This window comes from Phoca vitulina, unplaced genomic scaffold (genome assembly GCF_004348235.1).
Source record: "Phoca vitulina isolate PV1807 unplaced genomic scaffold, GSC_HSeal_1.0 scaffold6, whole genome shotgun sequence".
In the NCBI taxonomy this organism is placed as follows: domain Eukaryota; kingdom Metazoa; phylum Chordata; class Mammalia; order Carnivora; family Phocidae; genus Phoca; species Phoca vitulina.
The window spans coordinates 63347256-63370671 of NW_022589709.1; the positions used below are offsets into that span (position 1 = coordinate 63347256).

The window sequence follows — 23416 nt, forward strand, 5'->3', positions numbered from 1 at the left end:
CTCTCACCTGGTTTTCGATTTAGTGCCCCTGGAGGGAGCAAGGGTTTCTGCTGTCTCATGGCATTATCTTTGCTGAGGGAGGAATTTGTAGGAACTAAGATAACTGCCTTCCTGAGAGTAAACCTTTTTTTTTTTTCCTCTTTTATCAAACATTGTTTGGTTTGGGCACAGCTTTGGTATTTGTAGAGGTTACCATTTGTTGATCATTAAAATGCATTGGTTCATGCCGGATATTGGCTGCAAAGCACGATGGCAGCCTAGACAAAAACATGGACTTTGGAGTCAGACAAATCAGGTTTGAATCCTGATTTTGCTATTTACCAGGCAGTTCGATTCTTGGAGCTGATTTCCTCTTTTGTGCAATGGGCAGAATTCTTTACTGATATCTACCTCACAGGTTTATTAGGAAGATAAAAGATAAATGATATTTTTCTTACAAGGAAATGAGCAGAAAAGTGCAATCCTCTTCCTGGGCTGCAGATTCCATTTGTGTGGCGCATCTCCCACATCCCCTCCAACTCTGCTCTCCTCCCCACCCCGCTCTAGGATGCTTTCTGCCCTGGGAGGCTGACCAGTGAGGTGGATAGCAGCAGCTTCCTTTGCCCTCTGGCTCTGCATTTGGCCAGCGGGGAATCCCAGCAGGAGATCAGAGGAGGATGAGATCATATTCATCTCCTTATCTCCTTCCTTTCCCGGTCAACTGAGACTAGCCATGCGCAGAGAATAACCTTTTTCAAGGCAGCTTACCCTATGACACTCTCCCCCTAGGTATCCGTGACTTCCCCCTCTCCTTGTCCCTTTTGGGGGTGATAAAAACTCCATTATTACTAGTTGCAAGAATGTCACTATCCTTTGAGATTTCTTTATCCTACTCTCATCTTCCATTTTTTTTTTAAAGATTTCATTTATTTATTTGAGAGAGAAAGCACACATACACACACACACACACACACACACACGCACACACACAAGTTGGGGGGAAGGGCAGAGGAAGAGAGAGAGAGGGAGATAAGCAGACCCCTCGCTGAGTGTGGAGCCTGATGCCATGCAGGATTCCATCCCAGGACCAGGAGATCATGACATGAGCTGAAACCAGGAGTCAGATGCTTAATCAACTGAGCCATCCAGGTGCCCCCCCCACTGTCATCTTCTTTTTTTTAAATTAACATATAATGTATTATTTGTTTCAGGGGTACAGGTCTGTGATTCATCAGTCTTACACAATTCACAGTGCTCACCATAGCATATACCCTCCCCAATGTCCATCACCCAGCCACCCCATCTCTCCCACCCCCTCCACTCCAGCAACCCTCAGCTTGTTTTCCCGAGATTAGGAGCCTCTTACGGTTTGTCTCCCTCTCTGGTTTTATCTTGTTTCATTTTTCCTGCCCTTCCCCTATGATTCTCTGTCTTGTTTCTCAAATTGCTCATATCAGTGAGATCGTATGATACATGTCTTTCTCTGATTGACTTATTTCGCTTAGCATAATACCCTCTAGTTCCATCCATGTCATTGCAAATGGCAAGATTTCATTTTTTTGATGGCTGCATGATATTCCAGTGTGTGTGTGTGTGTGTGTGTGTGTGTGTGTGTGTATACACACACACACACACATACCACATCTTTATCCATTCATCTGTTGATGGACATCTAGGCTCTATCCATAGTTGGGCTATTGTGGAAATTGCTGCTATAAACATTGGGGTGCATGTACCCCTTTGGATCCCTACATTCGTATCTTTGGGATAAATACCCAATAGTGCAATTGCTGGATCATAGGGTAGCTCTATTTTCAACTTTTTGAGGAAACTCCATACTGTTTTCCAGAGTGGCTGAACCAGCTTGCATTCCCACTAACAGTGTAGGTTTCTTTCTCCACATCCTCACCAACATCTGTTGTTTCCTGACTTGTTAATTTTAACCATTCTGACTGGTGTGAGGTGGTATCTCATTGAGGTTTTGATTTGGATTTCCCTGATGCCGAGTGATGTTGAGCACTTTTTCATGTCTGTTGGCCATGTGGATGTCTTCTTTGCAGAAATGTCTGTTCATGTCTTCTGCCCATTTCTTGATTGGATTCTTTGTTCTTTGGGTGTTGAGTTTGATAAGTCCTTTATAGATTTTGGATACTAGCCCTTTATCTGATATGTCATTTGCAAATATCTTCTCCCATTCTGTCGGTTGTCTTTTGGTTTTGTTGACTGTTTCCTTTGATGTGCAAAAGCTTTTTATCTTGAGGAAGTTCCAATAGTTCATTTTTGCCCTTGCTTCCCTTGCCTTTGGTGATGTTTCTAGGAAGAAGTTGCTGCGGCTGAGGTCAAAGAGGTTGCTGCCTGTGTTCTCCTCAAGACTTTTGATGGATTCCTGTCTCACATTTAGGTCTTTTATCCATTTTGAGTCTATTTTTGTGTGTGGTGTAAGGAAATGGTCCAGTTTCAGTCTTCTGCATGTGGCTGTCCAATTTTCCCAGCACCATTTGTTGAAGAGACTGTCTTTTTTCCACTGGACATTCTTTCCTGCTTTGTCGAAGATGAGTTGACCATAGAGTTGAGGGTCCATTTCTGGGCTCTCTATTCTGTTCCATTGATCTGTGTGTCTGTTTTTGTGCCAGTACTGTACTGTCTTGATGATGACAGCTTTGTAATAGAGCTTGAAGTCCAGAATTGTTATGCCACCAGCTTTGCTTTTCTTTTTCAACATTCCTCTGGCTATTTGGGTTCTTTTCTGGTTCCATACAAATTTTAGGATTATTTGTTCCATTTCTTTGAAAAAAGTGGATGGCATTTTGATAGGGATTGCTTTAAATGTGTAGATTGCTCTAGGTCGCATAGACATTTTCACATTTGTTCTTCCAATCCATGAGCATGGAACGTTTCTCCATTTCTTTGTGTCTTCCTCAATTTCTTTCATAAGTATTCTATAGTTTTCTGAGTACAGATTCTTTGCTTCTTTGGTTAGATTTATTCCTAGGTATCTTATGGTTTTGGGTGCAATTGTAAATGGGATCGACTCCTTAATTTCTCTTTCTTCTGTCTTGTTTTTGGTGTGTAGAAATGCAACTGATTTCTGTGTATTGATTTTATATCCTGCCACTTGACTGAATTCCTGTATGAGTGCTAGCAGTTTTGGGGTGGAGTCTTTTGGGTTTTCCACATAAAGTATCTATCATCTGCAAAAAGTGAGAGTTTCACTTCCTCTTTGCCAATTCGAATGCCTTTTATTTCTTTTGGTTGTCTGATAGCTGAGGCTAGGACTTCTAGTACTATGTTGAATAGCAGTGGTGATAGTGGACATCCCTGCCATGTTCCTGACCTTAGGGGAAAAGCTCTCAGCTTCTCCCCGTTGAGAATGATGTTCACTGTGGGTTTTTCATAGATGGCTTTTATCATATTGAGGTATGTACCCTCTATCCCTACATCGTGAAGGGTTTTAATCAAGAAAGGATACTGTACTTTGTCAAATGCTTTTTCTGCATCTATTGAGAAGATCATATGGTTCTTGTTCTTTCTTTTATTAATGTATTGTATCACATTGATTGATTTGTGGATGTTGAACCAACCTTGCAGCCCAGGAATAAATCCCACTTGGTCGTGGTGAATGATCCTTTGAATGTAGTGTTGGATCCTATTGGCTAGTATTTTGGTGAGAATTTTTGCATCCATGTTCATCAGGGATATTGGTCTGTAGTTCTCCTTTTTGATGGGGTCTTTGGTTTTGGGATCAAGGTAATGGTTGCCTCATAAAATGAGTTTGGAAGTTTTCCTTCCATTTCTATTTTTTGGAACAGTTTCAGGAGACTAGGTATTAATTCTTTAAATGTTTGGTAGAATTCCCCTGGGAAGCCATCTGGCCCTGGGCTCTTGGAGATTTTTGATGACTGCTTCAATTTCCTTACTGGTTATGGGTCTGTTCAGGTTTTCTATTTCTTCCTGGCTCAGTTTTAGTAGTTTATACATCTCTAGGAATGCATCCATTTCTTCCAGATTATCTAATTTGCTGGCATATAGTTGCTCATAATATGTTCCTATAATTGTTTGTATTTCTTTGGTGTTGGTTGTGATCTCTCCTCTTTCATTCATGATTTTATTTATTTGGGTCCTTTCTCTTTTCTTTTTCGTAAGTCCGGCCAGGGGTTTATCAATCTTAATAATTCTTTCAAAGAACCAGCTCCTAGTTTCATTGATCTGTTCTACTGTTCTTTTGGTTTCTATTTCATTGATTTCTGCTCTGATCTTTATTATTTCTCTTCTACTGCTGGGTTTAGGCTTTATTTGCTGTTCTTTCTCCAGCTCCTTTAGGTGTAGGGTTAGGTTATGTATTTGAGACCTTTCTTGTTTCTTGAGAAAGGCTTGTATTGCTATATACTTTCCTCTTAGGACTGCCTTTGCTGCATCCCAAAGATTTTGAATAGTTGTGTTTTCATTTTCATTGGTTTCCATGAATTTTTTAAATTATTTTTTAATTTCCTGGTTGACCCACTCATTCTTTAGTAGGTTGCTCTTTAGCCTCCATGTATTTGAGTTCTTTCTGACTTTTCTCTTGTGATTGAGTTCTAATTTCAAAGCATTGTGGTCCAAAAAGATGCAGGATGTTCTTTTGGTACTGGTTGAGACCTGATTTGTGACCCAGGATATGATCTATTCTGGAGAATGTTCCATGTGCCCTAGAGAAGAATGTGTATTCTGTTGCTTTGGGATGGAATGTTCTGAATATATCTGTGAAGTCCATCTGGTCCAGTGTGTCATTTAAAGCATTTATTTCCTTGTTGATATTTTGCTTAGATGATCTGTCCATTTCAGTGAGGGGGTGTTAAAGTCCCCTACTATTATTATATTATTGTCAGTGTGTTTCTTTGATTTTGTTATTAATTGGCTTATATAACTGGTTGCTCCCATGTTAGGGGCATAGATATTTACAATTGTTAGATCTTCTTGTTGGATAGACCCTTTAAGTATGATGTAGTGTCCTTCCTCATCTCTTATTATAGTCTTTGGTTTAAAATCTAATTTGTGTGATATAAGGATTGCCACCCCAGCTTTCTTTTGATGTCCATTAGCATGGTAAATAGTTTTCCACTCCCTCATTTTAAATCTGGAGGTGCCTTTGGTTCTAAAATGAGTCTGTTGCAGACAGCATATCAATGGGTCTTGTTTTTTAATCCAATCTGATACCCCGTGTCTTTTGATTGGGGCATATAGCCCATTTACATTCAGGGTAACAATCGAAAGATATGAATTTAGTGCCATTGTATTGCCTGTAAGGTGACTGTTACTGTATATTATCTCTGTTCCTTTCTGGTCTTTGTTACTTTTAGGCTCTCTCTTTGCTTAGAGGACCCCTTTCAATATTTCTTGTAGGGCTGGTTTGGTGTTCGCAAATTCTTTTAGTTTTTGTTTGTCCTGCAAACTTTTTATCTCTCCTTCTATTTTCAATGACAGCCTAGCTGGATATAATATTCTTGGCTGCATATTTTTCTCATTTAGGGCTCTGAATATATCCTGCCAGTCCTTTCTGGCCTGCCAGGTCTCTGTGGATAGGTCTGCTGCCAGTCTAATGTTTCTACCATTGTAGGTTACAGACCTCTTGTCTCGAGCTGCTTTCAGGATTTTCTCTTTGTCTCTGAGACTTGTGAGTTTTACTATTAGATGTCGGGGTGTTGACCTATTTTTATTGATTTTGAGGGGGGTTCTCTGTGCCTCCTGGATTTTGATGCCTGTTTCCTTCTCCAAATTAGGGAAGTTCTCTGCTATAATTTGCTCCAATATACCTTCTGCCCCTCTCTCTTTCTTCTTCTTCTGGGATCCCAATTATTCTAATGTTGTTTCATCTTATGGTATCACTTATCTCTTGAATTCTGCCCTCATGATCCAGTAGTTGTTTATCTCTCTTTTTCTCAGCTTTTTTATTCTCCATCATTTGGTCTTGTATATCACTGATTCTCTCTTCTGCCTCATATATCCTAGCAGTTAGAGCCTCCATTTTTGATTGTACCTCATTAATAGTCTTTTTGATTTCGACTTGGTTAGATTTTAGTTCTTTTATTTCTCCAGAAAGAGTTTCTCTTGTATCTTCCATGCTTTTTTCAAGCCCAGCTAGTATCTTTATAATCATCACTCTGAACTCTAGTTCTGACATCTTACTGATGTCCATATTGATTAGGTCCCTGGCAGTCGGTACTGCCTCTTGTTCTTTTTTTTGAGGTGATTTTTTCCGTCTTGTCATTTTGTCCAGAGGAGGATAGATGAATGAGAGAACAAAATGCTAACAGGGTAACAGTGACCCCAGAAAAATATACACTAAACAAATCAGAAGAGACCCAAAACTTGGGGAAAAGAAAGGGAAAGAAAGAAAAAAGAAAAAAAAAAAGAATATGATCAAATATGATCAGGCTGGTGAATAGATCAGTGCCAGACAGTAGATTTTGAACATATTTTGGTCTGTTAGAAGAAACTGTTCCCCAAAATTTTAAAGAAGGAAAAACTTATATATGTACAAAAATAAGGGTAAATAGGATGAAGGGATAGAATATGACTGTAAAGATGAAAATTATAAAAGATTTTATAAAAGGAATTGATAAGAAGTTGGTTGAAAAAAGAAAGAAGAAAAATTTTAAAAAAACAACAACAACAAAAAAGAGAGAGAATGTGATCAGGCTGGAGACTAGAACAAAGCCATACGCTAGAGATTTAGGGTATATTTTGGTCTGTTACTAGAAACTGTATCCCAAAATTTTAAAGACAGAACAACTTATATATATACAAAAAATAAGGTTAACTACAATGAAGGGATAGAATATGACTCTAAAAATGAAAAATAAAAAAGATTTTTTAAAAAGGGATTGATATGTTGGTTGAAAAAGGGAAAAAGAAAAATTCAAAAAAAATAGAAAAAAAAATTAAAAAATTAACTTTGAAAGTCTAAAGAATCAGGGGGAAAAATCCATTAATTCTATATGCTGTATTCCCCTAGTGCTGGAGTTCTGCTGTTCTCATTGATTGGTAAACTTGGTCTTGTCTGGCTGTTTTTGCTGATCTGGGGGAGGGGCCTGTTGCAGTGATTCTCAAATGTCTTTGCCAGAGGTGGAATTGCCCCGCCCTTGCCAGGGGCCGGGCTAAGTTATCTGCTTGGGTTTGCTCTCAGGAGCTTTTGTTCCCTGCAAGCTTTCCATACAGCTTTGGAGGACGAGAGTAAAATGGTGGCCCCCCAATCTCCACCCCAGAGGAGCTGAGAACTCGGGGCCCCACTCCTCAGTGAGCCCCCAGAGAAAAGCAATCAACCACTCCCGTCTCCCTGGTCTCCAGCCACTCTCCATGCTCACCTGGCCTGTGACAGAGTGTTTCTATCTCTGGCACCTGACCCCGTTTGGAGTCTCCAAATCCAGCAGATTCCTGCGGTGTGCTCCTGCGACGCTCCTCCTGGGGGAGGAAGGGGCGTCTCCCCAGATCTGCCCCTCGTTGGGTCCTGGCTGGAAGAGCAGTGGCCCAACTCTGCCTCAGATCACGGTTTATGGCAACCCCGAGCTGAGAGCCCACTCTTTGGCTCTGTCTCTGCAGCCGGCTTTCCCCCTCCGATCCCTGGGAGCTCTGCCGCACTCAGGCACCCCCGGTCTTTCTGTGACCCCGAGGTCCTGAAACCACATTGTTCCAGTGAGGGTTCCACCCCTGCTTAGCCACTGGAGCGACGTCCCTCAACGGAGCTGACTTCTAAAAGTTCCGATTTTGTGCTCCGCTGCTCTATCACTTGCCGGTAGTATTCCCCTAGTGCTGGAGTTCTGCTGTTCTCATTGATTGGTAAACTTGGTCTTGTCTGGCTGTTTTTGCTGATCTGGGGGAGAGGCCTGTTGCAGTGATTCTCAAATGTCTTTGCCAGAGGTGGAATTGCCCCGTGGAATTGCCAGAGGTGGAATTGCCGGTAGTGGCTGACGGAGGCTCCCTCCCCCCGTGGTCTATCTTCCTGAGTATCGCCTTGGATTCACTTCTCCGCACGTCCTACCTTCCAGAAAGTGTTTTCTTTTTCGTTCAGAGAGTTGCTGCTCTTCTTTTCTTTGATCTCCTGTTGAGTTTGTAGGTGTTCAGAATGGTTTGATAACTATCTAGCTGAACTCCTGGGTTAGATGAAATTTAGGTCTCCTACTCCTCTGCCATCTTGCTCCTCTCTACTGTCCTATTCCTTAATAATCTCTTTACTAACCCCTCCTTAAATGATCCTAATATGAGTGTGCTATTTATTCCTGGGACCTTAACTGATATATTATTCATTACCACTTAGTTGAAAGTATATTTGCCTAGTTCTGTCTTATCTGAGGGAGTTGGACACTTTCAAGTGGAAAAGTAAGAATGGGTTTTTGGTACTTGTCATTTGATACTAACAGAAGAAAAAGGTAGCAATGAAGGCTGATGATGATGGTGGTGGTGATAAAGTGAGCCAAGCATTCTTCTAGACATCCTTTTATACACATTAGGTCATTTAACTCAAAAAACACATGAGTTATTATTACCGCCTTTTTGCAGATCTCAAAAAAGGTCAGAAAGCTTAGTAACTTGCTGAAAGCTACACAGAATGCTCTTGGGGATCTGAAATCCTAACCTCTTTGGTTTCAAATCCTATGCCTCTTTGGTTTCAAGGTCCATACTGTTTTAGCCAGACCATGCTTCCTCCCAAGTATATAGGCTGAGAAGGGCCAGCCCATCAACAGTCAATTTTCAGTTATACCCATTTGCCTACTCAAAAATCCACAGGTTCCAAATTCCTATGGGAAGTCTTTAAATGATGTCAAGGCAAATTTCTTAAAAACTTGATGAATTCAGCAAACCTTACCAGGTCAGTTCCGTGATTCATCTGATTTAACTGATTTGTTAATTTAAAACTATTGAGTTACTAGCCTACTATGGGCAACTAACTATTCCCTGGTTGCCCCTAAGAGTACTCATTAATTACTGAGTGAGTAATTAAATATTTTGAATGTATTTTTCTCAGAGAGTGTACAAGCTTCCCATAGCATTTAGTTGGATTTTATTTTCTCCCTAGATATGGAATATTTAGTTCTCATTTTATATTATTTCTGTCCACTTCTTACATTGATTCAAGGTGGGTAATATAATTTCACATTTTCTGAGAACTTATAAAATGAATGGTATAAAAACCCACTGGGAAAGGTGACTAAAGTCCTGGAGGTATACTAGCTGAGAACTTTGCATTTGTGGATTCCCTCTTCCCTCCAACCCCCACTCCCTGAAAAATAATCCACACACTCTCAAAGAAACCATATTTATCCTAGAAATTCACAATTGATTGTGCATTTTTTTTTAACCTCGGGCAAGCATTTTTATGAACCCTGGAAGAAGACTTTGTCTCTCAGTGCCCTTTGTGTTTCCCAAGTTGCGACTTGGGACATTCTTAGCAGTGATAAACTAGATTTCTCCAGTTCTAGCTCCACCTTGCTGTGGGATCTCTGGCCTCTCTAAAAGTATCTGCCTTTTAGTGTCATAAGCCTTAAGGGATGATTCACATATGTTCAAAACAAGTCTTTGAACCTTGAGAGTTCGCCACTCTACGATTCTGGAGAGCTTGGTGAAGAAGGTACCTGTGCACTGGTGTGGGGGACCAGTGGCTTCCCCTGCTGCTGAGGGCTGGCCTGCTCCAGGGACCCAGATGGATGCTGTGTTCCCTGGAGCCCTCCCTCCATGTGTTTTGTGTGTTCTTAAAGTATATGTAGTTACTTTGTTTGAAAGTATATATTTTTGAATGTATAATTCACACTATCCTGCACTTTGATATTTTTCCATCATTTCAGTAAAACAAACTCCTTCAGACGTTGCTCACTGTTATTCTTTTCCCTAAACCTCAGGCACAAGTCTTTTGAGAAACTTAGAGTAAATCCAAATGATAGACTACTTGCTCTTGTTAGAATTGGTCTGTTCCCACCATTTCAGCCTACATCTACAATGTCAGCGTTTTTGTGTTTTGATCAAGCCTGTTTGCCTTATCCCTGTTCTCTTAGAATGATTTTTTTCCCAAAAGGCATTTCAGCCCACATGCAAATATTCCATGTGAATATTTAAATCATGCCCAGATTCAGCTGAATATCAGAATGAACACAAATTGTATAGTTATTGTATTTGCTTTTTCTTCAAAACAAAAAACAGAATCTCCTTCTTAATGTCTAGTGGGAAGTAAAGGTAAGGTAATAAGGCTATCATGTCATTCAAGTGACAGCTCCTCTGGGGTATTCTTAGAAATCATAGTTGTTGCTCAACTTGGGAAACTGTTTCTCCCAACTATTTCTTATAACATTGTTGAACCCAAAGAGTAGAGAACTCATTAAATTCACTGAAGAACCACTGTACTGTGGATTATTGCTAATGATGAAACAGGAGGCCACCATGCTATGGTCAGAGTGCTTTCAGATGTAGTCAGATCCCTCTGGTGGTGGACAAGGCTACCTTATTCAGTGAATGCTTAGTGGAAAACTGAGGGGTCCCCAGCTGTACCAGCCAGAATCCACATGTACACAGCTCAGCATGCATCTTCATTTCATACATGTAAGTGTAAGTTGTGACTACCATACCTATTTTTTTTAAGCCCTTAGAAAAGTAGACTTGAATATTTAATGGAAAACAGATGGTGCTTGAAATCTCTAACTTACATTTAACAAAAGCTGTTTTGGAAATGCTGCTTGTGTGTACTTTTATTGCTTTAAACATAGCACCATTTTAGCTTGTTCTGCTGAATAATTTAAGAATTATTGTCCTAGTCTAAGACAGAATTTTGAAGTGCACGTGTTAATCATATACTTGATTAAACATTTCCTTGCCTTTCTCTTCAGAATGCCAGTTGGCTTTTGAGTGGATAATTGTTGCAGTGAGAGAAGTGACATTGGAAACAACTATTGTCTGTTTGAATTACTTAAAACACCACCATGAAAAGAAATACCTGTGATTTGCTTTCTCGGAGCAAAAGTGTAAGTACCTTTTGTTTTCATTTCTTTTCTAAAAATGTGTACACATAATTTTTACTGTTTTCTTTAGATTTTAATACTGTGCTATCATGATTAGGCTTGTGGGAGACCCTAGGTCAACTTTAGGTTGTCAGGCTGTAGACAGCTTGTTAACAAATGGAGACTTGTTTCTCTCTGTGGCCTGGTTGACATTTGATGGGAATTCTCTTTCAGCTAGTTTCTTTGCCTTACCATTCATTTGTATAAGCCTAATGGTGTGAGATTGGATGCTCTGATATTTGGATTGATGCAGAAATTATATGATTAAAAACTGAAACTGAAGAAATTTATGTCTTGAATATCGAATTTTCTGGGCAAGTCCAAAAGGATAAGTTGAATTTACGCCGCTAAGTACTTCAATCAATGACGTTCCAAAAGTTCATGTACATGGTAAATAACATGAATACTTGATTAGGAGGACATCACTTCCATGAGCTGTCTATCCTAGCATATGTCTCTAATTTCTCTCCTCCTTTAGCGTTTTTTTTTTTTTTTTTTTTTTTAAGTGACTGTCCTCAGGGCCCTGGTGTAGATTAAGCCTTCTTTCCAATTACCTACTCTCCTTAAGGCACTGAATTAGTGATAATTTTTAGATTCATATTAGCTTATGAAAGGAAGTATAAGCAAATAGAGCAACCCCAAGAAAACTACATAAGGCGAGGATGAAAGGAGGGTGTTAATTTCTGTGAGGCAAGCTCTAAGAACATGTCCCTTTGTTCTTTTCCCCAAGGGGAAAAAAAGGCATCTAAACAGATGCAGTTGTGACGTAGGATCATTCATTTGAAGGCATCAGAAAAACCACAAATGCAAACACATTTCTCTAGTATGAGAACGCTTTGTGTTACAACCCGTGATTCTTTTGTGATGGCCTCAGGCCATCTCTGATTCTTTCTGCAGAATTACTTTCAGGCTTTTCAGGGTGACCAATGCCTGTGGAGAGGGAAGGATAGTGTGCTCAGTAGGGTTTCTTAAAAAATGAGGGTGTACCCAGAGGTGTGCCAGTTCTTGGAGTACCGACTGTGTTTAATAAGCAACTGAAGAAATTCAACAAACTCTGAGGAAGTGTCCAAATTCATTTGTTTTCCTGGTTGGTGTTTGGTTGTATGGATTACTGGATAAAATGGCTTGGAGTCTGGAGTTCTCTTGGTCATCATATAGTTGCTCATTGTAAAAGGAGGTGACTTGCATACAAATGACCAGACTGCCAACACATCTTTCTTGTTACTGAGTTTTTTTTATTATAAGTTAAATATGAAAGTAAACCATCCACATAATGCTTCTTTCTTTCATTTAATTTCAGTGCCTGTGATAGGGGAAAAATGTGTAAAGGCAAAGGGGAGAATATTTTGGATAATTAAAACAATATTATTAAACATTGCCCTGTTCTTGGAGGAAAACATTCTAAAAGCAAATGATTAACTGCCGTGACTTTAAGGAACTGTGAGCACTTAATGATGCTAGGAGATTTCCTATTTATATTTGCTTAGTGCAGAAATTTTCATCTTGGTGGAAAGGCTCAAGATTCCCAGATTAAGAGAACCTGAATTGCCTACGTGTGTCTAAATGTAAACAGTAGAGCTCTCATTTCACTGCTTCTTAGCTTCTTGAAAATCCACTGGCATAAAAAAGTGCTTTCACTTACACATGAAAAAGTGTTCAATATCGCTCGGCATCAGGGAAATCCAAATCAAAACCTCAATGAGATACCACCTCACACCAGTCAGAATGGCTAAAATTAACAAGTCAGGAAATGACAGATGTTGGCGGGGATGTGGAGAAAGGGGAACCCTCCTACACTGTTGGTGGGAATGCAAGCTGGTGCAGCCACTCTGGAAAACAGTATGGAGGTTCCTCAAAAAGTTGAAAATAGAGCTACCATACGATCCAGCAATTGCACTACTGGGTATTTACCCCAAAGATACAAAAGTAGGGACCCGAAAGGCTACGTGCACCCCGATGTTTATAGCAGCAATGTCCACAATAGCCAAACTGTGGAAAGAGCCAAGATGTCCATCAACAGATGAATGGATAAAGAAGATGTGGTATATATATACAATGGAATATTATGCAGCCATCAAAAGGAATAAGATCTTGCCATTTGCAACGACGTGGATGGAACTGGAGGGTATTATGCTGAGCGAAATAAGTCAAACAGAGAAAGACATGTATCATATGACCTCACTGATATGAGGAATTCTTAATCTCAGGAAACAAACTGAGGGTTGCTGGAGTGGGGGGTGGGGTGGGAGGGATGGGGTGACTGGGTGATGGACACTGGGGAGGGTATGTGTTCTGGTAAGCGCTGTGAATTGTGCAAGACTGTTGAATCTCAGATCTGTACCTCTGAAACAAATAATGCAATATATGTTAAGAAAGAAAAAAAGAAGAAGAAGAATGTAGCAGGAGGGGAAGAATGAAGGGGGGGAAATCGGAGGGGGAGAAGAACCATGAGAGACGATGGACTCTGAAAAACAAACTGAGGGTTCTAGAGGGGAGGGGGTTGGGAGGATGGGTTAGCCTGGTGATGGGTATTGAGGAGGGCACGTTCTGCATGGAGCACTGGGTGTTATGCACAAACAATGAATCATGGAACACTATATCTAAAACTAATGATGTAATGTATGGGGATTAACATAACAATAAAAAAATTAAAAAAAAAAAAAAAAAGTGCTTTCACTTAATTAAATGACTCTAGGCAGGAGATTGCTGTTTCTCAGAGGAAAGAGCCAGACTTTTTGCCTAGTTAGAAGTTATCACCTTAGAGTTTCGAAAGTTCATCTTTCGCTGGTCTGAAAAAGTCATCCTGCACCCCTTAAGTCTTTGTTATAACAAAATTCAACATTATGCACTTAGAAGTAAGTGTTTCCTGGTTTTGATGAGGAAATTTTTAAGAATTAATTTGGTTTAGGATTTGAGAATGTTTGTCTTTGGCATTATGACATTTAAAAACCCAAAGAGAATATTCTAAAAGTTAAAACGGCCTCTGTTCCTCCCTGCCTGTCTCCACATATCTTGTATGTGTCATTGTGAAACTTCAGGCGTACAAAAGAGGAGAAAAAAAAAAAGATCATCTTTAGACAGTTATTTATTCTTGAACACTTGAAGAGTGGTCATATTTTTCTTCTCACATTCAAGATCTGGTACAGTGTTCTTTTTAATGATTAATGCTCTGGATTCTTCCTTTATTTGGAAGGGATCCATGAAAAATTTTAGCTATAAAAATATAAACAAAGTACCTTTTGCTTAAAGTGCCATTTTGCTCCTTTGGGAGCATAATTTGTGCTTGTGGTGGGGAAAAATAGGAAGAACTCATGTGAACAGTACAAAAGTGAAGCGTGGGCCCAGGGGCTGTGGTCTTTAGGGTCTCCTCTGGGAGACGACACGCATCAAAGAATCACACACATAGGTGGGAAACAGTAATTCTCCACTATATTTCCTTCCATAGGGCAAATATCTTCCACCTGTCCTCCTAGGTAATGGCTTCTTTCTCCACCCTAGAATGTGAACTTCCTGAGACAGATGCTTTGCTTATTTATTTGTCACTGTATCTTTCACATGGTAGGTAATTACATGGTAAAGGAACGAGTGAATGAGTACCCTACGATACCTGCTGAGAGAAACGTCCTAGCACAGTGATAACATATAACAGAATGACTTGGCTCAGTCGGGGAGGTCAGTCCAGGCGTTCCTTAGAAAAGGGGATTGTCGGGGTAGTCTATGATCTGAACGGTGACTTAGCCTACTGAGGCAAAGGGGGTTTCCAGGTAGAGTTAACTTCATGCACGATGATTCTTTAGTTTAGGGAAAGTGGTGGCTTCAAGGTCATGAACAAAAGCTAGAATAACGAATCCACTGGTGGTAACTGTAGGGAGGTAGACTGAACATAGTTAAGAGAGATTTGGGAAGGAAAAAAAAATAGGGCTTTTGGAAAGGTATTAGATGTAGGATCGAGGGGAGAGGGAAAGTATGGAAGGTGCCTCCTGGGCTTGTAGTTAACAAAATGGACACGGTCCTTCCACTGAGGTGGAAGGGACGGGGTGCGGGGAGGGTGAGTCTGAGTCTACAGCTGTGGAGATTGGTATGTTTCAAGATATAGGAGGGTGGAATGCAATCTTACTTAATTCACACAATAGGTAGGTTGGAAAACTCAAGTTAATTATTAAATGTATACCCCCGACTGTTGATTCAATATAGAAAATAGAGGGACACTTTTATTGAAATTAAAAAAAAAATCCTGCAAGTGTAACCCCAAGCTGTCTTCACCAGGATCTACAAGTTGCATTTATCTATGTAAAATTCTTATATAGCACCCCTAGTATATCTCTGGAACCTGAAGATGTTGAACAGAGGGAAATATAGTGACAGTTATTTCTCCTTTGTTTTTAATTTATTGGAAAGAAAGACTGTCCATTCCTGTAAAATATTATGTGTAGAAAAGTGTTAAGAAATAGCAACCTTAAATATATTCTCTTATTTCCTCATGTGTAAACAAAACAGGACTTACGTTAATTGATTTTAGGGAAACTTTCAAACATCAGCTCATAAAAACAGGTGTTATTTTTTTCACGATTTCTGTTGCTATAATGTGGTTAGTTTTGATCTATAGTTTTATATTGTTCCTGAACAGAGTAAAATATATAATTTTAAAATCTATTAATAATTATTTTCTTAAAAATTAATTCAAAGTAAGTTAAATAGCATAAGCTACATTAATTTAAAGTAAATTAAAGCACTTAATGCTGCTTATTAAATTGAAAATGTGGCTAAATGAATTGAATGTCTAAATGAGTTAATATTGTCACACATTATTAGGATGAACTTACATGTAAACCTTTATAATAAATGGACCAAAATTTAAAAATCTCACAGTTTTTTAATCATATGTTATTAAAATATGAAATATTTTAAATTTTGCTGTTGTGGTTCACAAATTTATGACAATGAAAGAGGTCCACAAATTTAAAAAGTGGGAAACTATTCTACAATACATTGTACATCAGTTGAAAATATCAAAAGCAAATATTTTAAGCTTTACATTCCTGACTTATATAATTGTTCCAACTGTCCACATCATTTGTTTTTAGAATACATGGTATTAATATTTATATCTCATAAAAATGGTTTCACCATATTTTACAGGGCTTATAAACTTTATAGAGTTTCTGGTATATAATTTCTTCTTAGAGTTGGAAGAGAGCTTAAAGATCTTCCAACTCAACCCTTTTATTTTGCTGATAGGGAAATTGAGATGGAGGTCAGGGGAGATGAAATGACTTGCCTGAAAGATGGCTTGGTTTAGTTAAAAAAAATAGGTGAGCTTTAAAATCTTACAGAATTGGGTTCAAAATCTGGCTCTTTCAACTTTTCAGCTGTGGGACATTTGACAAGTTACTGACTCCACTAATGTAATGGATGATGGGGAAATGACATTAACACATAGTGATGCTTGGTACATCAAACATACCTAATGAGTTCTATCTCTGGCTTGCCCTAGATGCCATAACTTGTAAGTGAGAGACCCTCCCTGTGTTCTTTCTTCTTTGTGGTTCTTAAAATGTAGTCAAAGCTCGGATTAAAAACAAAAATAACTATCTCTTACCTGCTTTTACCTATGTCAAGTGCCTGTAAAATGCCAGTGTTGGAAAAACCACATTGTCTAGATGAAGTTCTGTAAAAATTAGGGCATTCAAGGAAAAACAAATGAAAAATATCATAAAATACAAAGCAGATGATCACTTAGGTAGCACCTGCTTCTTTACAAACTCTGTATTTTCTGATTTAATAATAATTACAAACGGAAAGAGAAGAAAAGGAAAACCCTTGGTCTGGCAGATGACCCTTTCTATGAAGTGTTTATTTCCAACAAGAAGTGTTGCAGTAGAAAATTCTCCCAGAAGTTTTATGATATGCATTCTGTACCTCTTTTTAAAGTTTTCAGGCCTATTCTCAGTGGACTAACATTTCATTTTCACATGTCTCATCTAAAGTCCTTGTGACTTCTTGGAGTTTTATACATCTTGGGGCGCTGAGGTCACATTTGTTTTTTCTGGGTGCTGAAAGGGCAGAGCATAAGCAAGAGTCCCTCTGTGCTAACCTTCCAAAGGGTCTTTTCTATCTGTGGAAGCTGGGGACAGTTCTCGCTGTTCTGACTTCTGCTTTAATGGGACTGAACAAGTCTTATTTGTACAACAATTACAGATTTTAGTTTTTTATAGTTTTACTATAAAGCCAACCTATCTCAAAACCATGGTTGGTACAGTGAGGCTTGGTGAGGTATATGGGGCGTATACTCATATAGTATAAGTTTAAAAGCAGGAAAATCCCATGCAGAAGGGAAGCCTTATTTTGTTTACTATTCTGAATTATAATGGATCAACTAATTTCTCTATTTAAAGCTTGCCTTTTCCTGACTCAAATATGTTTTCATGAGTCATCTAATTTTATTCTAGAACAGCATTTAGTTGTAAACATGTAGGATTTTTTTCCTTCTACCTGAATAGCATAGCAATTTAGGGCAGAAAGATTAATTAATAACGATTATGCTTTTTGAAGCTGTTAGAAAATCCCATGAAAAAGTGCTCTAGCAATAATTCTGCTTTTGATTAGTTTAATTTGCTACAGTAGTCAAGACTCTACCGCAGCCCTTTAGCATCCTGTGTTAACTCTAGTGGTTCTTCTCAATCCATTGGTCCCAAAGAGAAAGGAGCCATTTGCAGCGACCCCAGCATCAGATCCATGACTCAGACGTGGCATTTCTCCAGTGAAATATTGATATAGTAGGACTTTCCTGAGGTTAAAGACTTAACTCCAGCAGCTTGTACTTCTGTTGAAAATAATTCTTAAAATAATAGATTTAATTTTCTTTGTATTAGGAGTAATAATCAGGATAGCGCAATGTTAGGTTCTGAAACTTTTGAATATTGTCACATGCTTTCACTGATCTGGCTTTTTACTCTCTTACTGGTATAAGGGAGCCAATGTAATCAAGTGCAGCAATCTCAAATTTGGACTTCAGAAAGAAAATATTAGGACTCCTATTTATATTTACTTTCTTTTCAACTTTTTGTATATGTTCGATAAATGTACAGATGTAAATGTGTGCAATTGATAAATACATGAATTGGGAAAATACATTCAAAATACTTTTCCTGATAGGGGTTTGTAATCAAAATAGTTTAGAGGCCATTCTTTTTTTATTGTTTTTATTAACATATAATGTATTATTTGTTTCAGGGGTACAGGTCTGTGATTCATCAGTCTTACACAATTCACAGCGCTCACCATAGCACATACCCTCCCCAATGTTCATCACCCAGCCACCCCATCCGTCCCACCCCCTTCCACTCCAGCAACCCTCAGTTTGTTTCCTGAGATTAAGAGTTAGAGGCCATTATTTGCAGTGGAAGGAGAATAGTTTTTGAATGCAGATACCTGGATTCAATCCTCAGATCCACTAGTGCTTAAAGATCTGACCTTCAGGAAATTACTTATTTTTTTCCTGAGTCTTAGTGCCTATGTGTGTAGAAAATGGATGGAACTGAAGGGGATTATGTTAAATGAAATAAGTCAAGCAGAGAAAGACAATTATCATATGGTTTCACTCATATGTGGAACATAAGCAATAGCACAGAGGATCATAGGGGAAGGGAAGGAAATCCAAAGGGGGAGAAGTCAGAGAGGGAGATGAACCATGAGAGACTATGGACCCTGAGAAACAATCTGGAGGTTTCAGAGGGGAGGGGGGTGGCGGGGAGAGGGTAACAGGGTGATGGGTATTGAGGAGGGCACATGCTGTGATAAACACTGGGCGTTATACTTAACTAGTGAATTATTGAACACTACATGAAAAACTAATTATGTACTATGCAGTGGCTAACTGAACATAATAAAAAATATTAAAAAAAAAAAGTATACCATAACGAAGGGGAAAGCACATAGTAGTTTCTTGATAAATTCAATCTTGAGGTTTGCAGATGTTTTTTTTGTAGCTACAGAGCTGAGTGATAGTATCTGGTCCAGAAATGAATCATATGGAAACACCAGGGAATGAAGTACCTTCCTCTCACTAAAAGAGTTCAAGCATAACTTACAGGATCACTTAGTCAAGTTCCATATTATGCAAAAGATTCAGGCATAACATGAGTGGTTAAACTAGATGAGAGTTCATTTCCCACCAGTTATGAATTTCTTTGATTCTAGGACATGTTGTACCCATTCATAAATTGAATTGAAGGTCATTTTCCAGATAAATATAAAATCATGGCATTGGGGCAAAAGAGTGTATTACTCAGCTCAGTTGCCCTAACAAAACTACCGTAGACTGTGGGGCTTAAGCAACAGAAATGTATTTTCTTAGAGTGCTAGAGGCTGGGAAGTCTAAGTTCAAGGTGCTGGCCAATTCAGTTCCTGGTGAGAGCTCTCTTCTTGGCCTTCTCACTGTGAATTCATTTAATTCTAATTACCTCCCAAAGTCTCCGATCTCCAAATGCTATCACACTGGGGTATAGGACATCAATAGGAATTTTGGGGTGACACAAACATTCCTTCTATAACAGAGTTTGATATTCTTTTAAATTTAATTTTAATTTATTTTTTGATCATGATAGGTGTACTCTTTAATCCCCATCACCTGTTTCATCCATTCCCCATCCCCTTCCCTCTGATAACCAACAGTTTGTTTTCTGTAGTTAAGAATCTGTTTCTTGGTTGGTCTCTCTCTCTCTTTTCCTTTACTCATTTGTTTTGTTTCTTAAATTCTACATATAAGTGAGATGATATGGTATTTGTCTATCTCTGACTGACTTATTTTGCTTAGCATTATACTCTCTAGCTGCATCCATGTAGTTGCAAATGGTGTGATATCATTCTTTTTTTCTGGCTGAATAATATTCCATCATATATTTTACATATATATATCACATTTATATATATATATGAATGGCTAAAGAAGATGTGAAATACACACACACACACACAAAAAATATATGATGGAATATTATACCATCATGGAGATGGAGATATATATATATATCTCATGTCTTTATCCATTCATCTATCAGTGGACACTTAGGCTGCTTCTATACTTTGGCTATTGTAAATAATGCTGCAATAAACATAGGGATGCATGTATCCCTTTGAATTAGCATTTTCATATTTTTTTGGGCAAATACCCAGTGGTGCAGTTACTGGATCATAGAGTAGTTCTATTTTTAACATCCTGAGGAAACTCCATATTCTTTTACATAGTGGCTACACCAGTTGGCATACCCACCAGCAGTACAAGAGAGTTCCCTTTCCTCCACATCCTCACCAATATCTGTTGTTTCTTGTGTTTTTGATTTAGCCATTCTGACAGGTGTGAGGTGATAACTCATTGTCGTTTTGGTTTGCATTTCCCTGATGGTGAGTGATGCTGAACATTTTTTCATGTGTCTGTTGGACACCTGTATGTCTTCTTTGGAAAAATGTCTGTTCATGTCTTCTGCCCATTTTCAAATTGGATTATTTGGTTTTTTTGGATGTCATCCTCTTAATTTTCTATTTTCTAGATTTTATGGTAGGGAAACTCAGTGATGGTTTTTGAGGTTCTGATAATCTCTTCATAGGTCTCAAGGCTAATTTTAATTTCACTTAAAAATGTTTTCTCTTCCATTCCTATTGTTATTTTCCTCTTAACATATTGTTTGTTATTGACATCCAATCCAGTGATAGAGATCTCTGAAGTTCCTTGTCCTGTTGGTGGATTTACCGGTTAAACTAACTTTTCAGATTTTCAACGTGATTATCTGAACCATCTTCATTCCCTTTACCAATACCATTGCTTTTATGCTAACCAGAAGTGGGAAGTGAATGTACAGACAAAAAGGAGAGACACATACAGATTTCTATACTTATAGTGTATCTTTAAATCAGAGGTTATTAAAAAAACTGGAAAACAGTATGGAGGTTCCTCAGGAAGTTAAAAATAGAGCTACGCTATGACCCAGCAATTGCACTACTAGGTGTTTATCCAAAGGATACAAATGTGATCCAAAGGCACACCTGCACCCCAATGTTCATAGCAGCAATGTCCACAATAGCCCAACTATGGAAAGAGCCCAGATGTCCATGAACAGATGAATGGATAAAGAAGATGTGGTATATAAATACAATGGAATATTACTCAACCATCAAAAGGATGAAATCTTACCATTTACATCGATGTGGATAGAACTGGAGAGTATTATGCTAAATGAAATAAGTCAATCAGAGAAAGACAATTATCATATGGTTTCACTCATATGTGGAATTTAAGAAACAAAACAGAGGGTCATAGGGGAAGGGAAGGAAAAATAAAATAAGATGAAATCAGAGAGGGAGACAAACCATAAGAGACTCTTAATCATAGGAAACAAACTGAGGGTTGCTGGAGGGGAGATGGGTGGGGGGATGGGGTAACTGGGTGATGGGCATTAAGGAGGGCATGTGATGTAATGGGTGTTATATGCAGCTGATGAATTACTGAACTCTACATCTGAAACTAATGATATACCATATGTTAACTAATTGAATTTAAATAAAATAAGTAAAAAAAAAATTTAAGTAACTTTCCTTACAATATCTCTGTTGATATTTTCTGAACTCATGAATTTTTATAAATCTCATCTGATAGAATGAACTGGATAAATTTTAATTCTTCATTAATCAGTTCTCTTATGTATTGAATTCTAAAATATCTTATAGTATTTTCCATTAAATTCTTGATTTGCTAGTGTCATGTATCATTTTCTTCCTACCAGTGGGAAAGATTCAAGATCTCTTCTGTTCAGTTGGATTTGTTAGTTTCTTGATGAAATTGCCCTCTGACTTCAGATTCTTTTGGATGCTCTACAGTTGGATAAAATTGGCACTCACCAGATGTCTTTTAATTGAAGTTCCCTGTTCTCTTTTGACAGAATTGTTGTTTAGTGTTCATTCAAAACCAGAAGCAAATCCTGGATGTTTGGAGGGTACAGTGTATCTGGAAAATTCTTTGCATATGGAGTTGAAAGCCCACCTAAATGGGCTGTCAGTTTTGAGTCTAGAGCTGGGAGCCCACCTGGTGAAATAGGCCCTGCAGCCTTCTAGGATGGCCTCTTTGCCCAGAAGACTTTAAAAATGTTGTCCAAAGTTTGTAAGCCAAATTTATCTTAAGCTTTAAAAAAACATTTTTCCAGCCATACTTTTATATTGCTAAAGGAATTGCTCTTTTTATGAACCATGGTGAGTAATTTGTAACATTTCAGTCCATTAGTGCCTGCCTGGAGAGGGCGGAGCAGAAAGAAATTTGGGAAGGATGGTACATTTTGTATGGCATTGCAGAGGTATCTACATTTATTATTCCTCACAGTTACCCTGTAAGAGTGATTGTTTTGGTAATTTTATGGTTAACATAAAAATAATGGTTCCCTTCCCAGACTGGCCTCCTTTCTCTACTCTGTCAGTCACCACCTAAGTACAAGATTGCAAAAGTTGTCACAACCTGGGGTGCCTGGGTGGCCCAGTCAGTTGAGCATCTGACTCTTCATTTTGGCTCAGGTCAGGATCTCAGGGTCATAAGATCCAGCCATGTGCATCAGGGGTCCGTGCTCAGTGGGGAGTCTGCTTGAGATTCTTTCCCTCTGCTCCTCCCCCTGCACGTGCTCGCTCACTCTCTCTGTCTCTCTCTCTCTCTGTCTCTCTCTCGCGCGAATAAATAAATGAAACATTAAAAAAACAAGTTGTCCGGCGCCTGGGTGGCTCAGTCGTTAAGCGTCTGCCTTCGGCTCAGGTCATGATCCCAGGGTCCTGGGATTGAGCCCCGCATCGGGCTCCCTGCTCCGCGGGAAGCCTGCTTCTCCCTCTCCCACTACCCCTGCTTGTGTTCCCTCTCTTGCTGTGTCTCTCTCTGTCAAATAAATAAAATCTTTTAAAAAAACAAAACAAAACAAGTTGTCACAACTTAGAATCCTGATAAAGTTAAGTATATGGAAACTGGACTTTTCCCTGTGGTTACTCATGAGAGTTCAGAGAAAGTCAGAAGAGATACTATATGTAAAACTGCTTTGAAAAGTGTAATGTACAAAGCAAAACCAAAATAATATTCTTGCTTGTGTTTTTATTGGCCACAAACTGAAATAACAGCCTGTAGTTTTAGAGGTTTCATTCTTTTCATTATTATTCTTGTTTTCCTGTTTGTGCTCTTTTACAAAATTCAGCACATATCTGTTGAATGGTTACTCTGTGTCAGGAACTGTGCTGGGCTCTGGCTAACCAATAGTGAGTAAGATACTTATGGTCTCTCCCTTTATAGAATATATTTGACAACTAAATTTACATTTTTTATCATTTTATTGCTCTTATCTTCCTCCCCCACCCTAACCCTACCCATTCAACTCTATCCCACTGTAATCTTTAATTCT

The 23416-nt window shown here is 38.7% G+C and overlaps 1 protein-coding gene across 4 annotated transcripts in view; it reads left to right on the plus strand.

The window, feature by feature from the left end:
• Positions 1–23416, plus strand: part of PDE4D (phosphodiesterase 4D) — a 1449177-nt gene that overhangs the window by 307511 nt on the left and 1118250 nt on the right. For all 4 annotated transcript variants that reach the window (XM_032403448.1, XM_032403447.1, XM_032403446.1 and 1 more), the window contains exon 2: positions 10827–10961. In XM_032403448.1, coding sequence (XP_032259339.1) covers positions 10920–10961 — 42 coding nt within the window. In that variant the 5' untranslated portion in view covers positions 10827–10919. The remainder of the gene's footprint in view (positions 1–10826; positions 10962–23416) is intronic.